The sequence below is a fragment of the Hippocampus bargibanti genome, linkage group LG05 (genome assembly GCF_051943395.1).
Source record: "Hippocampus bargibanti isolate YZ-2025 linkage group LG05, ASM5194339v1, whole genome shotgun sequence".
Taxonomy (NCBI): Eukaryota; Metazoa; Chordata; class Actinopteri; order Syngnathiformes; family Syngnathidae; genus Hippocampus; species Hippocampus bargibanti.
In genome coordinates, this window is record NC_142738.1 from 4,972,956 (window position 1) to 4,988,478 (window position 15,523).

Sequence of the window (15,523 nt, forward strand, 5' to 3'; positions counted from 1 at the left end):
ATTATTATTTATTTAAGTTCCTCTTTTCACGGTTTGACATGTCCTGTTTTTACCAACAAGCTCCTGACAGCATACACTGCGCAACGTCCAAAACACCTTCATGAATGACACACAGATTTACCAAAATGACTGACTCTTGTCTAGTATCATTTGTATTTTTTTAATTGATATATTGAGGTTTTACAATATTATTTTTTTACCTCCTAATATTTTTGGAATATATTTAAATGTAGTTTTGTTGAATATGTGTCTCTTTTTTTTAATGTATGAATACTGCTTACTCAACTGTTTGTTGGTTTTCTTTTAGATAATTATTTATTCATTTATTGATCCATTTAGTCGTTTCTCTATATCGATCGATCGATGTATCTAGCTATCTATAACTAGCTAGCTATCTAGCTATCTATCTAGCTATCTAACTAACTACCTAGCTAGCTAGCTAGCTAGCTACCTAGCTAGCCAGCTTTCTGGCTATCTTTCTCTCTCTCTATCTAGTTGTATTTTTCTGTAATATTCTCATTTTTTGTCTACTGTTTCTTTGGCTTTCAATGCGCTGCTCACGTATATGTTTTGTTTCTTTTGATACAGACAATTGTGGTAATTTTCTCCTGAAAAAAATAATTTATTGATGAGTTCACATTTTTCATGAACACAGCTGACTTTATCTTGGTAACTACAATGTCACGTCGACTAAATAGTGAATGTTATCTTTGTGAAGGCAGAAGTGGTGTATTTAATATTGCTCTTTACGGTGATTTTTTTTTTGAGTAAATAATAATAATAAAAATAATAAGAAGACATTTATCTGGAAAAAGTAAAATTGTGTGCTTCTGTCTTTCAGTGTAGTCAAGGAGGAGATTCCCGACAACGAGCAGGAGAAGAGTAGTGACAAGGAGAACTACCCTGAGCGAGCTAGCGATGATGCCGACATTGTGAGTTCCTCCATGGAAACAGTCTCTTGAATAATAAAGAATAGAAACGGAATGTAAAGTATAGTGTCAAACCTATGTCACATCCGAAAGAAATGTAAAACTAAATTTTCAAAATACCCATTTTATCAACACCCTCATAATGTCTGAAACATGAAAAATAATACAAATGTAAAATGTCTAAAAATAATACCACGGAAAAAGTACAATGGTGGGATTTTATTTGAATTGTTTTCAAGTTTCGAAATACAGTAAAGTCTCGTTATATCGATATCGGATATATCGATAGTCCCGGTTATATCGATACTATTTCTATGCACGCACTGAGAAAATTACATGCAAAGAGGGTCGGATATATCGATAATCCCGGTTATATCGATATTTTTTCGGACTCCCTTGAATATCGATATAACGAGACTTTACTGTAGTTTGGATTTGACAGCGATCCTATGCCGTATGCATGTTATGCGATCAGTTAAAAACATATGTGAAGAAATGTTCTTCATTCCCTTCATAATCTTCTTGACTTTCTTTTCACGACCCTAAAATAACGCCATGTCTTTGTTACTCCTCACCTCCGGTAGGATGCGCAGGATTGCAGCGAGCACGATGAGGGAGAGGAAGAGGACGAAGAGGAGGATGACGACATGGAGGTGGAGGACAGCACGGACGATTCCGACTCGGAGTCGGATGAGAAAGGTGTGAAAGGTCCTCTTAGTCAAGCCAGCGCGGTGCCTTTTTTTATATGCACTCTATGGTTTAAGATATTTCACAACGTGGTGGAATGCAGCCTTGATAATACACACATTTTCTGTATATTTTCATCGAAAATGTGTCTATAAGATGGGCAGGTGGACATTTCCGGGTTTTTTTTTATCTCTACAACATTCCTCCACAGAGAACTTCCAGGCGGACCTGGCCAACATCACGTGCGAGATCGCCATCAAGCAGAAGCTGATCGACGAGCTGGAGAACAGTCAGCGCCGGCTGCACACGCTCAAGCAGCAATATGAGCAAAAGCTGATGATGTTGCAATGCAAGATCAGGGACACCCAGCTCGAGCGCGATCGTGTCCTCCAGAACATGAGTAAGCTCCTATTCTGTAATGAATTCATCTATCCATCACGAATTGATTTGCAGGTTGCAAAAGTGCTCACCCTCTCTAGTGGAAAATATATTGAGACCTCAACTTACGAACTTAATTGGTTCCCAGACAGAGTGTGTAAGGCAAAAAGTGTGTATCTCAAAAAAAATTCCCATAGGAAACCATTAAAATGAGAATAATCCGTTCCCAGGTTTCCATAAAATATACTTTTCAACTAAATAAGCCTTAAAACTACACACAACATACCTTATTCTATGTATAATAAATGTGCTATTGTATTGTAATGAAAGAAATACACTGCATTGTATCATAGAGTCACTTTATTTACATTTGTGATGGTCATTGATGGCTTGATGGAATGGCGTTGGAGGTCGAAGGTCAAAGGGAATTGCTGTTTGGAAAGAGAGGCACATTACATGAGGACTGTAATTAAAGAAATAAACTGTGCTGTAAAATAAAGTTTTATTTAACTTTTTGATGGTCGTTGATTGCTTATGGAAGGAGAGTCACCTTCCATAAGGACTGTTGGTAACTTAACCTCTGGTGCTGTTCGGTCGTGTGCTTCCACCGAAGATCACTCCGCCAGCTGTGGTGGGTGTGTATTATGAAAATAGTGCTTATTATAAGGTTTCATTTTCAGAAATTTGATGTTTGTAAGACGAAAAGTTTGTAAGATGTGTTTGTAAGTTGAGGTCTCACTGTACAGTATTTTCCGCACCGTATTATAAGGTGCAGCTTCAGTGATTTACATATTTTAAAACCTTTTCAATATATAAGGCGTGTTATTAACCATTAGACCAAGGGTGTCAAACTCATTTTTTTGCCTTGGGCCACATTGTAGTTGCAGTTTCCTCTCGGGGGCCGTTATGACTTTGGAGAAGCCATTAGAAAGTTTAATCCCTTCCACATATTACATACAGAATGTGCAACAAATTAATGAATAACTAGTTTTCAAATCTGAAGTCAAGAATAATGAATATTATTATGCTTTACCTGGGACAATTTGAAATTTTGGTTCGGCCGTTAGAAAGCGCTACGGAATTTTCACACATTTGATTGGCTTTCGCGGACCGAATAAAGTGATATGGCGGGTCAGATTTGGCCCCCGGGCCTCGATTTTGACACCTGTGCCTTATACGGTGCTGCGAATGTCAGCACGACAGTCCGATAGGTCAGTCAAACTTTATGAACTCATTCGCTACCATTCCCGAATTTATTCGGGAATTGAAAAGTGTGACATGGAGTGGCATTCTTCCAAGGGGTGCTGATAAAGCACTAGTCATACCTCTGGCAGTGTTTTTTTTCCTTACACGAGGGGGCAGCATTCTTCTTTTGTCCATGTTAACGCTTTGTTCCACCTTCAGCTGGTGTTAACGCGCAATATAAACCAAAATGTATATATTGTACTGTATTTTGTACAGCCGCCCCCATTTCAAGCCCAGATAATTCCAGACCCATATAATTTAGGAATTAACTATTTATTTCTGATGATAGAAGAGAGTCTAAGGTTTCTGACGCTGAATTTAATGTTTATGTAGTCCTAAAACTCAATATTCTGTCAGTCCTGGAATTTCAGTGACAATGACAAAAACCATGGCACTGGAGTGGAGACATTTTTGCACATCGTCTGGCAGTGAATGCGTTAATAGATTACAAATCATCTTAGTGACAACTGCAGTCACTCCCAAAATGAATAAAGAACTGTTTTATTTTCTCCGAAGTAAAGTATTTGTATTTTCATGAGATAGTTTAATGTACTTACTGCAGTTGCGAGACCTATTGCGGATCGATATTGATCCATATATAAGGCAAACTGGATTATAAAGTGCATGGTCAGCTTTTGAAAAAAATTGAAGGCTCTTCAATGCGAAAAATACTCAACTACAATAGTCTGAAAAATATACCAAAGTACAAAAAAAAGGTTATTATAAATTATACACAAGTATGTACTTGTACTCTCTTATGCCCCACCTTCCCATGTGTCCATCTTTTTCAGACTCTGTGGAAAGTGGCTCTGACGACAAGGCCCGCAAAATCAAGACCGAGTATGAGAGGAAGCTGAGCGTGATGAACAAGGAGCTGCAAAAATTGCAGTCGGCCCAGAAAGAACATGCCCGGCTGCTCAAAAACCAGTCGCAGTACGAAAAGCAACTACGCAAACTCCAGATGGACGTTTCCGAAATGAAAAAGACGAAGGTAACGCCTTACGCAATACGTAGGGACCTCGCCAAAAAGGCAATAAGCGCAATCAAAATATATTTTTCCAATACCATTTTGAAATTATTTTTCTTCGATTATTTAGGTTCGCCTCATGAAGCAGATGAAGGAGCAACAGGAGAAGAATCGCATGAATGAATCCCGCCGTAACCGGGAAATTGCTTCCTTGAAGAAGGACCAGCGCAAACAAGAGGTGAGCGAACGCCCCTGTGGTCCTCCTTTCTACGGATGAATGTGATGTTAAGCCTTTTTTCTCCCTCTCCTCAGCACCAACTGAAGCTCCTGGAGGCGCAGAGGAGGCAGCAGGAGCTCATCCTCAGGAGGAAGACGGAGGAGGTGGGTTTTAGCAGCCCCCCGCTTAACTCATTCACTGCCAGACAATGTACACAAATGTGACCACTCCAGTGCCAGGGTTTTTGTCGTTTTCACTCAAATTTCAGGACCCACAGAATGTTGAGTTTTAGGACTAGATAAACATTCAATTCAACGTTAAAAACCTTAAACATTCTTGTTTCATCAGAAAAAAAAGAGTTAACTCCTAAATTATATGGCTCTGGGGTTATATGAGCTTGAAATGAGGGCGGCTGTCCAAAATACAATAGCATACATTTTGATTTATATAGCGCTTTAACAACAGCTGAAGCTGGAACAAAGCGCTAACATGGAAAAAAGGGAAATGCTGGTTCCTTGTGGAAAAGAAAAAAAAACATTGCCAGAGGCCATGGCCAGCGCTTTATCGGCACCCAAGTGGGGAAAAACAAAACCCGAATAAATTCGGGAATGGTGCTCTACTTCATATTTGTAATTCCTGAATGAATGCAGTGAATCGGTTAAAGTATGATATTTAAAGTATTATATTTAAATGATTTACAAAAATAATTTAGATACAGTATTTTACCAACCTAATTTAAGTTTAATGAAAGGAGGCACAGCACAGAAAAAAACCCACCTCCCCAAAAAGTTGTTATCCTATATGGGTCTGGAGTTATCATAGCTTGAAATGGGAGTGGCTATACAAAAGGCAAATGCTGCCCCCTTGTGGAAAGGCAAAACATTGCCAGAGGTTTGATCAGTGCTTTATCAGCACTCCCCCTGCAAGAAAAACCAAAACCCGAATACATTCGGGAATGGCAGCCAATGTGTTAAGCTGCATTCAAGTTTCTGCCATGTGTATGTGTGTGGTCAGGTGACGGCACTCAGGAGGCAGGCCAGGCCCACCTCGGGAAAAGTCATTCGGAAAATCAACCTGCCGGATCCCAACCAGGACTCGTCCCACCGTCCTGCTTCTGGACGGATGTACTCTGGACACGCCGTCCCCAACGGCACCAGGTACATTCTTAAAACAACATCCATGTATCGAACACAGACTTTACTAGTGTGTTTGCCTCACAGTGCAGTAGTTGTGGGTTTGATTCCGGTCCCTGGTCTTCCTCTATGGAGTTTATTTATTTATTCATTTATGTGCTTAATATTACATTTGATTGCTCCATTTAAATATTCATTGTGATTGTTCATAAAAGGGAATCCAGAGATACACAATTCACTTAAACATTCCCAACCTGTCCAAATAGCATGAAAAATAATGACGTACAGTAAAGTCTTGTTATATCGATATCGATTATATCGATAGTACTGCTTATTACGATACTATTTCTATGAACGCAAGGAGAAAACTTACATGCCGCAGGATCGGTTATATCGATAGTCCGGCTATATCGATATTTTTTTCCGACTCCCGAGAATATCGATATAACGAGACTTTACTGTATATACCCCTACCCCACTTTTCAATAACCTTTAAGGTCCTATGGAGCCACTTTAAAGGACAACCGACACCTTTTTTTTTTGTTTCCTGACATCAAAAAAACGTTTAATAGCATCTAAAATACCCAAAACGCGCAGGCTGATATTTTTAGTCAAATGCAAAATGCCAATAAAAATGACTTAAAATGTCCCCAAACTGCCACAAATTGAGCTTAGAACTGGGGAGATTCTGAAAGTCCTGCCCCCTTGTTCGCGGCGTCACGCCAGGATACTCCTTCACAAACTGCCCTGATCCAGAATCTAAACAATGGCTTCAGAGAGTTCAGATTCGGAGAATATGCTTTCTTGTTACTCATCCAGTTATGAATATGATTCAAATAGTTCTGAAGAGGAAAGCATAAATGTTTGCAATCGATTAAAGAAGTCCTTCCATATCAATTCGAGCCGTCTGAACTCCAATGTAGCGCCCAGAAAATGCACAAGATGGCGCACAAGCTTGTTGGAAATGAACTGATTTGTCCGTTGGGTATTTGTGTAAATGTACACCTTCTTTATGCGTGTTACTGCAATTGGCTGAGACACACAACGATTCACCATCGCGTTATTTATCTCGTTTTCCTTCTAATTTCGCGATCAACACAGTGTTTTCAGACGAGAAAAAGAACCCAAAATGCATTGTGTGTCGCTTTCTCGGTCAGGGGCGTTCCCTCCGTGACGTCACTTAGGGCATCGTCATCAACTCGAAAACAAGACTTCCTGAATATTCAGCGCAAGTCTTAAAATGTAAAATATAGCTATATGCGGTGGAATCTTTGTAAAATGCGCTCAGGAGAAGTCATTTGAAGTGATTTTACAAATTATGGACGCAACTTGTCCGGAGGTGTCGGTTGACCTTTAAAGCAGATACATCAATTTTTTCTTTTCTTCCCATCATATCGCAGGCGTGCCGGCGGCATTTACTCGACGCGGATGGCCCGCAACAAATGGCAATCTCTGGAGCGACGCATCTCTGACGTCATCATGCAGAGGATGACTATTTCCAACATGGAGAATGACATGAACCGCCTCCTCAAGGTTAGTTTGGGAGGGAGAAAAGAACAAAAAACAAAAAACAGACAAACGTCGCAGCTAGCTCAGGCTCATAAAATGGCAGCATTTTGAACCATCTTTTTTGGGAGCAATGCAAGGACCAATTGCAAGAGAAAGAAGGTCAAGAAGACGATTGCATAAAAATATAACTTGTATTGATTTAACTTTTTCCTTTTTATAAAATAAAATGGGATTTCTCTTTAAAATATTTCAAGCATTTTTTTTTTTAGAATAACTTTTTATTCTCAGAAAAACATTTTTTTTTTTAGAGTAATTACTCCTTTTCTGAGTCAAATTGTATTTTGTTTGAAACCAGTCAAAAATGTAGATGAGTCATTTTTCCCACTCCCCAAGAATGAAAAAAATTATGGTTTGGTAATTTTTAAAATATATCATTTAATTATATATTTTTCGGGAATCCAAAAAGTTCTGGTCTTTGAAAAATTGTACACATGTAACTATATTTTTAAAATAAGCATAAAGCAAATTTACAATATCAGATTACAAATAAAATTAAAATATAAATAAAATGAAAGTAAAATATATATAAAATAAAATATATGTTCTTTTTTTTTTTCCTAAAAAAAATGTAACCTTGTAGAAACAAAAGTACCGTAATTTTTTGGAATATAAGGCGCACCTTCAATGAATAGCATATTTAAAAACCTTTTCCGTACATAAGGTGCACCGCATTATAAGGGGCTCCTTCAATGAAAGACATATTTTAAAATGTTTTCCACACATAAGGTGAACCGGATTATGAGAATCATGGTCAGTTTTTGAAAACAAAATATTTTCTTTTAGGTGCGCCTTATCGTATAGAAAATACAGTGTGTGTGTGTGTGTGTGTGTGTGTGTGTGTGTGTGTGTGTGTGTGTGTGTGTGTGTGTGTGTGTGTGTGTATATATATCCTAGGTCTTATTTTTCTACTTTACCGTATTTATATTTTTTTCAGCTCATTTTTTTAATTCCAACTTTATTGGGGGCAAAAGTATTCTCATAATAGTCAAATATTTTTCCTATGGAAAAATAAAATTGTTCGTTCAAAACACAAAACTTTATTGTTGTGGAATGACAGCATTTTTCTTTGTTGCAAATGTTATTTCTAGATAGAAAATATACTCGTACATGTGCAACAGTTTTTAATTATAATAATGATATTTTTTTTTCTAGTGTTAAAAAATGTGTATTTTTTTTAAGTGACAAAAATGTCTATTCTCATAGTGCAGAAAATACGTTACTTATATTTTATTATTGAAATTAAAATATAGAAACCATTTGCAATTGAATTAAAATGGGTGATGATCCGTTTGATTAATCCATTACGACACAGGTGTCAAAGTCAAGGCCCGCGGGCCAAATCCGGCCCGCCACATCATTTTTTTCGGCCCGCAAAAGCAAATCAAACTTGTTAAATTCCATGATGATTGCTAAAATCTGAGCCAAAATGTCATATTTTTGGATGTCAACCACAATAAAAGTCATTCTTCTTGACTTCAGATTTGAAAACGAGTTATACATTAATTTGCTGTGTGCTCTATATGTAATATTTGAAGGGATTTAAACATTCTAATGGGTTCCCCAAATTCATAACGGCCCTCGAGAGGAAACCATAACTACAATGTGGCCCGCGGCAAAAAATGACTTTGACACCCCTGCATTATGACATATCATTTTTGTTATCATTCATTTAGGCATACCTGTAAAATTCTATGATATAAGTTCTTTACATAATATACTGTATGTCAGGGTCAGGGGGTACCACTGGCCACCATAGTCAAATGTCTTGTTGCCATAGCAACGCGAGGACCTGACCAAACGCAAAGAGAAGGTGGTGAAAAAGCGAGAGCGCCTGACCAAGGAAGGGCCCGAAGCAGAGAAAGCGGCGGTGGTCCCGCTCAACGAGGAAGTGGACGCATTGGCCGCCAACATTGACTACATCAACGACAGCATTGCCGACTGTCAGGCCAACATCATGCAAATGGAGGAGACCAAGGTGGGAAAAGTTGGAATGGATGATAAAGTGTTGGGATTTGGGATTGGTCGCTCATCCTGCTTTGTGTTGACATTTAGGAAGAAGGCGACACCGTGGACGTCTCTGCCGTGATTGGTTCCTGTACTCTGGTTGAGGCTCGTTTCCTGCTGGATCATTTTATGTCCATGGCAATAAACAAGGTATGTAAATGTGAACTGGGATTCATCATGATTAACTCATTCACTGCCAGACGATGTGCAAAAAGGGGTCCACTCCAGTGCCAGGGTTTTTGTCATTGTCATTTGAATTCCAGAACCCACAGAATATTGAGTTTTAGGACTACATAATAATAATAAACTCTCTAGGTCACTTTGAAGTCACAGGATAGGTTTTTCCGTGGGTAAGCAGCGGCAGCCACATGCACCAGCGTTCACTCAACCCGGAAGTAACTCAAATAGATGGAAAGCATAAGCATTCAATTCAGCGTTAAAAACCTTAAACATTCTTTTTTTTCATCAGAAAAAAAAGAGTTTATTCCTCAATTATATGGGTCTGGAGTTATATGAGCTTGAAATGAGGGCGGCTGTACAAAATACAATGCAATACATATACAGTAAAGTCTCGTTATATCGATATTCAAGGGAGTCCGAAAAAATATCGATATAACCGGGACTATCGATATATCCGACCCTGTTTGCATGTAATTTTCTCCGTGCGTGCATAGAAATAGTATCGATATAACCGGGACTATCGATATATCCGATATCGATATAACGAGACTTTACTGTATATTGGTTTATATAGCACTTTAACAACAGCTGAAGTTGGAACAAAACGCGAACATGGACAAAAGACAAATGCATCCCCGTCGTGGAAGGGAAAAACATTGCCAGAGGTCTGTCCAGTGCTTTATCGGCACCCCCCCAGCAAGAAAAAACAAAACCTGAACAAATTCAGGAATGGAGCTCAACTTCACACTTTTCCATTCCCGAACGAATAAATTCGGGAATGGTAGCAAATGAGTTAACACCTTTTTTTTTGGGGGGGGGGGGGGGGGGATCCAAAATCGTCACTTAGCTCACAATAATTAGCTCACAATAGCCACATAGCATGTTAGACACTAGCGCTTCTGCGCTTCTTCTTTTTCAAAACGTCACAGTAGATCAAGGGTATCAAACAAATTTTTTTGCCGCGGGCCACATTGTAGTTACGGTTTCCTCCTGGGGGCCGTTATGAATTAAGGAAAAACCATTGAAATGTTTCATCCCCTCCACATATCATATATAAAGCACACAACAAATTAATGAATAACTAGTTTTCAGAAATTAAAGTAAAAAACAATGACTGTTATTGTGGTTTACATGAGAAAGTTTGAAATTTGGGTTCAGACATTAGAAAGCATCATAGAATTTCACAACTTTGATTTGCTTTCACAGGACGAATAAAATGAAGTGGCGGGCCAGATTTGGCCCCCGGGCCTCGACTTTGACACCAGTGCAGTCTATGTTAATCTCTGCATATTGGTTGTATCAGGGTCTGCAGGCTGCTCAGAAGGAGTCCCAGGTGAAAGTGATGGAGGGCCGCCTGAAGCAGACGGAGATTACCAGCGCCACTCAAAACCAGCTGCTCTTCCACATGCTCAAGGAGAAGGCCGAGTTCAACCCGGAACTGGACGCGCTGCTCGGCAACGCCCTGCAAGGTAGACCCTGACGTTTTGACGGTTACCTTGTCACACGGTATCAAATCATTTCACATTTTTACTGGCTTCAAAATTGGATCTTGATACAGTGATACCTCGGTTTACAAACCCCTTGGCTTACGAACTTTTCGGTTTACGAACATTAAATTTATGAACATTTTACCGTGGCATACAAACTTTTTTCGGGATACACACGGAGCTGTCGTTCGCGAACGAGCACGTTCTTCTAACAACAAAATGGCAGCCGACTGTTGTTGTCCTCTATTCCCCGCCTCCAGTCTTCGGTTCAAGCCACGTGATTGGTCAAGAACGCAGCAGTGAGGGGAGGTGGTTTAAACATTAAAGATACAGGCAGACGAAAGTGAGAGAGTTTCAACTTTGGCAGAGTGTAGACTGCAAGGTTAAAAGTCCCATCAATCAGGCTCCAAAAACAACCCGCACAAGCCATCTTTACATTTGATGCAAAAAGCTATCAACCCAGCTAAACAGAACACAATTGATGAGGAACAAGGTAAAATTATCACAGAGAAAGCACCTACAAGGGATCATTCCTCAAGATGATGAAAGAAGGTTGCGTTCTTCATCAAGTGTCTAATGCTGATGAAACCGGCCACTCCATTCCGTCAAGCCATCAACGACCATCACAAAGGTAAATAAAATGACTTTATTATAAAGTACCGTTTATTTTTTTAATTATAATACAATAGCACATTTATTATACATAAAATAAGGTATAATTTTGTGTAGTTTTAAGACTTAGAACATTAGAAAGGAGAAAATCATGTTTTATGGGGACCTGGGAACGGATTAGTCTCATTTTAATGGTTTCCTATTGGAAATTAATTTTTGGGATACACATTTTACACTCTGTCTTGGAACCAATTAAGTTCGTAAGCCAAGATATCACTGTACTTTTATCCACAGTGCAAGATGAATTGTGTTGGAAACAGAGTTCAGGTGACGGCGTGTTCGGCGGGATTCTATCTCAAGTGTCTTTACTTTCATCACTTTTCTTTCCTTCCACTGAACCCTAACTGCGCTTATGATTTTACCTTTTTTTTTTGTGTGTGTATTTTCTGTTTCCATACGGTTTCCTTTTTGTGTTGTGGTGTTCTTACAGAGCTAGGTAACGTACCATGCGGTAAGTAGAACAACAACGTTAGTCTGCTTTTTGAGCGCATGCACTATATGCAACTAACTTGAGGCATGAGGTGCAGCCAGTTTTCTCTCGCTTTCCCCCCCAGCTCATCACACGCTGCAGCCTCCATGCTTTAGCACCCTGCTAACCCCCAGCGCGCACACACATGCACAGGAAGCGTTCGTGGATCACATGACCTTCTGTCGGTCAATTCCAGGAGCTCTAAACTAATGATTTTTTTAAACCCCTTTCTTTCTCTTTTTTTTCTGGCCCGAGCTCTATGAAGAAGGCGCTCCCATTCAAAGCGACATGGCGCTGTCCTGACACCACCTGCCATCATCCATCTTCCGCATTCACCTTCCTGAAATCCATTCTCCTCAGGCTACAAACTACCTCGGAACCTCCAATGTCCAATTATTTAAGTGTGAGAATGAATGATGTAATATTTTGTATTTTTTTAGTTTTACGTTTGTCTTTTTTTTTATTGTCAATATATATCAGCTCAAAAGTTTATTTTCCCCTTAACTCATTCACTGACATTCACACATTTATTCGGGAATTGAAAATATATGACAGAGCACAATTCCTGAATTAATTTAAGTTTTGTTTTTGTTTTTTTGTTTGGGTGTCTAAAACGCTGGCCATGGCCTCTGGCTATGATTTTTCCTTTTCACAAGGGGCAGCATTTCCCTTTTTTCCATGTTCGCGTTTTGTTCCAGCTTCAGCTGTTATTAAAGTGCAATATAAACCAATATATATATACAGTAAAGTCTCGTTATATCGATATCGGATATATCGATAGTCCCGGTTATATCGATACCATTTCGATGAACGCACGGAGAAAATTACATGCAAACAGGGTCGGATATATCGATAGTCCCGGTTATATCGATATTTTTTCGGACTCCCTTGAATATCGATATAACGAGACTTTACTGTATATATATTGCATTGTATTTTGGACATCTGCCCTCATTTCAAGCTCATATAACTCCAGACCCATATAATTTAGGAATTAACTCGTTTTTTCTGATGAAAGAAGAGAGTCTAAGGTTTCTGGCGTTCAATTGAATGTTTATCTAGTCCTAAAACTCAACATACTGTGGGTCCTGAAATTTGAGTGAAAAAAGTGACAAAAACCTTGGCACTGGAGGGGACACATTTTTAATAATAATAATAATAATAATACATTTAATTTCTAAGCTTCTTTCAAACCTCTCAATTACACTTTACAGTCCCAGGATTTTTTTTGTGCGGGTGAGCAGTGGCAGCCATTCGCGCCAGCGTTCACTCTACCCGGATGTAACACATTTTTGCACGTCTGGCAGTGAATGAGTTAACCTAACAACAAGAGAAAAAAAAATATTATTTGAAAAATTACAAATTAGGTTCGAAATTAAACAAGGAAAATATCGAGCTTTAATTCTATAAAAAAAAAAGATATTTCTTTTTTTAAGATATGTGTGCATGGGTTTTTATACATATAAAACATTTGATCACGCAGAAAATACAAATAATAAAATAATATGGAAGATAAAAGCTGACATTTCACAACATAAAAGTAATTACATAAAACATAAACAACATAAAAGTTACCTTAAATTGAGCAGCGCCTCGCTTTACCGCAATACCATTCATCCAATAGGAAATCATTTTTTATTACGTCAACCGTTCAATCGTTGGAATGGATGAATTCACTTTCCATCATTTCCAACTAGGATCGGAGTCTTTGACTTTGGAGGTTCCACTGGAAGTGACTTTGCAGACTTTTTTTTTGTCAAAGTGTCTTTTAACACCTGTTTCTCCCCTTACACAGAAAACGGCGACGACAGCAGCAGTGACGAATCGGCCGCCAGCCCGTCCGCAGACGGAAAGTGAGTTAACTTCCTGTTACTGTGACTAATTAAACGATGATAGCGTACTGTATGAATAAAAAAAATGTTTCTACTGTCCTTTGAGCAATGTGCCGGATCTCATGAAATTCTGCGGTGAGACAAAGTCCAGGAATAAGGTATTTATTTATCCTACCTGCTATATGACGTACATTTTGAACTCATTCGCTGCCATTCTCGAATTTATTCGGGAAATGAAAAACATGACGTGGAGCGCCATTCTTGAATTTGTTCGGGTTTTGATTTTTCTTGCGGGGGTGCCGATAAAGCACTAGTCAGACCTCTGGCAATGTTTTTCCCTTCCACGCGGAGGAAGCATTTCCTTTTTGTCCATATTAGTGTTACAGCTTCAGCTGTTGTTAAAGCGCTACATAAATCAAAATGTATGCTATTGTATTTTGTACAGCCGCCCCCATTTCAAACTCAGATAACTCCAGACCCATATAACTCAGGAATTAACTATATTTTTCTGATAAAATAAGAAAGTCGACACATTTTTGCACATCGTCTGGCAGGGAATTACTTAAAATACTTTTTTTTTTAAATGTAATTATACATTCACATATGATTTCACAAATACCGTAATATCCGGACTATAGTGCAGACCTGATTATAAGCCTCACCCAGTACATTTTTAAAGGAAAAACCATCTTGTATATACATACACTGACTTGTCTATAAGCTGCATGTGCCCAAATTGAAACATGAGTTTTAATAATATAACTTCAGTTTTCTTTCAAAACATTGCCTGTAACGCGGCAGTAATACCGCAAGCATTACGCTAGTTACACATCCCTAACTAGACTGATTTAAAAAAAAAATCGTCAACATCAGTATTACTAATCCTATGTTGCCTAAGTAGGCTGTTGTACGAACGATCCAAATTGAACCTCACCCCACCATATGGGTTTAATGAAGGATTTAGCTGTTTTATAAAAATCGCTTCTTTTACTCCCCTTTCAAACCATCTATGTTCTTTCGCTAAGATTTTAACCTCATTGTCTTCAAATGAGTGGTTGCTAGCTTTTAGGTGCATATGTACTGCCGATTGACGCCCACTAGTATTATCCCTGCGATGTTGATAAAGTCTTTTTTTTTTTAGAATTTGTTTAGAGTGCTTACACAGACTTCCTGCCTTTGTAGGCCCGCCGTCGGACCACTACTCAGATGGAGCTCCTTTACGCCAACAGCGAGGCAGCCCCAGACACGGCGGATTTCTCAGGCCCCTTGTTGCCGCTGGCGGAAACGCCAGACGGCGGTGCTGACTTTGCCTCTCTCTCTCCAGGCTTCTCCAAAATGTACAGCGTGTAAGTCCGCAAATCTCCTTGTCTTGACATGCATGTATCATCATCACCACCCCCTACCATCTCCTCCCCCAATTTGTGTTTGTTTTACAATTCATTTGTCCCATTAAACTGTTGAATCCAACGATCAGTTTGGGCTCCAGAAAGCCACCGGGTGCCGAAAACAGAACTTCGCCGGCACCTTCACCGCTCTCTCGCAGGAAGACGTATGACAAGGCCCAAGCGGCAGGCGACAGGGCAAAGCTCAAGGAGATTAAACAGTAAGAGGCAACAGTAACACCCAAAAAGGCTACAGTAACTCTACTAATACAGTCCCCGCCTTTTTGAGAAGCATGGCAACAAATTGATCAAAACTGAAAGAAGCCTTTTTATTCTAATTCCCTTCTCATTCTACTTGTTTCTCATCACTCT

The 15,523-nt window shown here is 39.1% G+C and overlaps 1 protein-coding gene across 13 annotated transcripts in view; it reads left to right on the forward strand.

Annotated features, from left to right (window-relative positions):
- The window catches only part of kif21a (kinesin family member 21A), a 44,970-nt gene that overhangs the window by 18,765 nt on the left and 10,682 nt on the right, over positions 1–15,523 (forward strand). For 5 of the 13 annotated variants that reach the window (XM_088995887.1, XM_088995888.1, XM_088995892.1 and 2 more), the window contains 16 exons: positions 842–932; positions 1,514–1,628; positions 1,828–2,016; positions 4,031–4,230; positions 4,337–4,444; positions 4,519–4,587; positions 5,438–5,580; positions 6,957–7,089; positions 8,903–9,100; positions 9,178–9,279; positions 10,613–10,778; positions 11,899–11,919; positions 13,733–13,790; positions 13,867–13,927; positions 14,952–15,115; positions 15,244–15,372. In XM_088995887.1, the coding sequence (XP_088852013.1) occupies positions 842–932; positions 1,514–1,628; positions 1,828–2,016; positions 4,031–4,230; positions 4,337–4,444; positions 4,519–4,587; positions 5,438–5,580; positions 6,957–7,089; positions 8,903–9,100; positions 9,178–9,279; positions 10,613–10,778; positions 11,899–11,919; positions 13,733–13,790; positions 13,867–13,927; positions 14,952–15,115; positions 15,244–15,372 (1,947 nt within the window). The remainder of the gene's footprint in view (positions 1–841; positions 933–1,513; positions 1,629–1,827; positions 2,017–4,030; positions 4,231–4,336; positions 4,445–4,518; positions 4,588–5,437; positions 5,581–6,956; positions 7,090–8,902; positions 9,101–9,177; positions 9,280–10,612; positions 10,779–11,898; positions 11,920–13,732; positions 13,791–13,866; positions 13,928–14,951; positions 15,116–15,243; positions 15,373–15,523) is intronic. The other 8 variants (XM_088995889.1, XM_088995899.1, XM_088995896.1 and 5 more) reach the window with 4 other exon arrangements.